Source organism: Lactuca serriola, chromosome 1, assembly GCF_051521515.1.
Source record: "Lactuca serriola cultivar US96UC23 chromosome 1, Lser_US96UC23_V15, whole genome shotgun sequence".
NCBI lineage: Eukaryota > Viridiplantae > Streptophyta > Magnoliopsida > Asterales > Asteraceae > Lactuca > Lactuca serriola.
In genome coordinates, this window is record NC_136408.1 from 251085020 (window position 1) to 251087196 (window position 2177).

The 2177-nt window shown below is 31.0% G+C and overlaps 1 protein-coding gene across 1 annotated transcript; it reads left to right on the plus strand.

Annotated features, from left to right (window-relative positions):
• The first annotated feature begins 970 nt into the window (after positions 1–970).
• On the plus strand, positions 971–1938 carry LOC145050543 (uncharacterized). Its single transcript, XM_078998773.1, has 2 exons — positions 971–1126; positions 1265–1938. The coding sequence occupies exons 1-2, from the start codon at positions 995–997 to the stop codon at positions 1703–1705; spliced, it is 573 nt and encodes a 190-aa protein (XP_078854899.1). The 5' UTR covers positions 971–994; the 3' UTR covers positions 1706–1938.
• The last annotated feature ends 239 nt before the right edge of the window (positions 1939–2177 follow it).

Below are 2177 nucleotides of genomic sequence, written 5' to 3' on the forward strand. Positions count from 1 at the left end.
CTAAATTGATGTATTGAAATATTACTTTTATTATTCTTTACTAATGGTTGTTTTGTTAGACATGTATTCCATCCGTCTCAAAATTATATATTATTTTTCGTTTTTGTTTTGTTCCAAAATAATAATCTACTTCAAAAATAAATAATATTTTTACCAAAATACCTCTTCATTATTACATAACCAACTAAACATTTAATGGAACATTAAATACAAACTAAGAACAAAACTGTTATTTTATTGTATAAAATTAGTGGACAATAATACTGGGATGGAGGAAGTAATTAATCTGTTTGTTTTTTGTCTGATTTGTTATGAAAGTTAATGATTTCTTAATCTGTCTGTTTTTTGTCTGTGGACAATAATATAGAGACGGAGGGAGTAATTGATAAAATCATTATTATTCATTTTGTAGTTGTAATATTAAAAAAATTGTATTTATTAATTATATTCATAATTTTTTTTATATTAATAATAATTATATTATCTTTAATATATATAATCATTTTAATTTTCCCGTAAATCATATAAAAATATTGATAACAGTTTTGAAAGTCTAAAATATTAAAAAATTAGTTGTTTATAATGTTTATGGTTCGGTCGATCTAATTCAATCCATATTAAATTATTACTTACTAGTTTATTACCCGTGATAACCACGGATTATAAAATTAATTAAACTTTTATAATAAAAATTTATAATTATTAATCAATTATTTTAAATAAATTATTAATTAAGAGATATATTAAATTTTTAAAGTTATTATAACTTCAAATTTAACATATAATTAGAAAATATAAATTTGAATTTTGAAATTAGTTGCCAAATATATCTAAATGACAAATGACATAATATTAATGAGGAGTTTATTAAAATGACAATTGACATAAACAAATTAAAACTATTCTTTTATTAGAATAAGATTTTTACTCCTTTTTCCAACTCAGATGATGCATATTTTGACACCTTTAAAGTTGCCACCTCTAAAACCATGACATGCCTTTGAAGGTCTATAAATACGTTTCATATCCCTCTTATTTCACTCACTTCACTCTCTCTCTCAACAGACTCTTCGTTCTTACTAATCATATCATATCTATCCAAGGAATCCCAATGGCAAGTGTTGAGGTAATCACTCTAGCTACTTTTGAACAGTTAGAACATATATAGATCGTGGTTTTTAATTAGGTGATCATTTTTTATAATAATTAGAATCTTCGTAAAAATATTAGTTTGGCCGGTTTTAACTTTTAGTGGATGTTTCAGGTTCAATCGGCTGCAAACACTTTACCGGAGAAGGTGGAAATCACCCCAGAAGCACCAAAAGAAGTCAAGCCAGTAGTTGCTGCACCGGAGCCAGTGACTGAGGAGTCACCGGAAGAAACCTCAGTCGACGTTCCTACACCCGTGGAGGAGCCACAGCCACCCACCGCCGAAGTCCCACTTGAAACTGAAACCAAAGTGGTGGAGGAGGAGCCCAAAAGTGAGGTAGAACAAGAACCCACGACAGAGACAATCGATCAAGAAGAGGTGACGGCTGCTGAGGAAACCAAGGAAGAAACTCCGGCAACAACTGAGGCAGTCCCTGAAGACACTCCGGCGGCAACAGAGGCGGTACCTGAAGAAACTCCGGTGGTGACGGAGGAGCTCAAAGAATCTGTGGAGGAAGATGAAAAACCAGCTGAGGTTGTTGCAGCAGAGGAGTGAAGATTGAAGAGAAAGAGAGAGATGTTACTTTCTATTTTTAGCATGGTCGATGTTTGGTTTCTTTTTTGTTAAATCTTCAAAAGCAAAGTGGCAGTAGATGATTGGCTGAGAAGTGGGGGGCGCCGCTTTGGCTTTTGAGTTCTACATTTCAAGAAGTTTTCGATATGATTTATTCTATATATGTTTGCTTTTAATTTTTGAATATCAAAATGTATTCGATATTTCATGCAAAATCCTCTCAATCTTTAAAGTAGACAAAAAAAAAAGTCCCCGTCTAAAAACAAAGGGTCAAGATGAGACTAACAGAATAAGAACATAAACATACATACGAAGTAATCAGAATTAGAAACCATGTTTAGATTAATTATCAATCATGTCCTTACAAAATAAAAGATTACGCTTATTGTATGTGTTCGAATACAATGAATTAATTATTTATTAAAGGTGGAGCTTTTGCTAAAACTGATGGGAA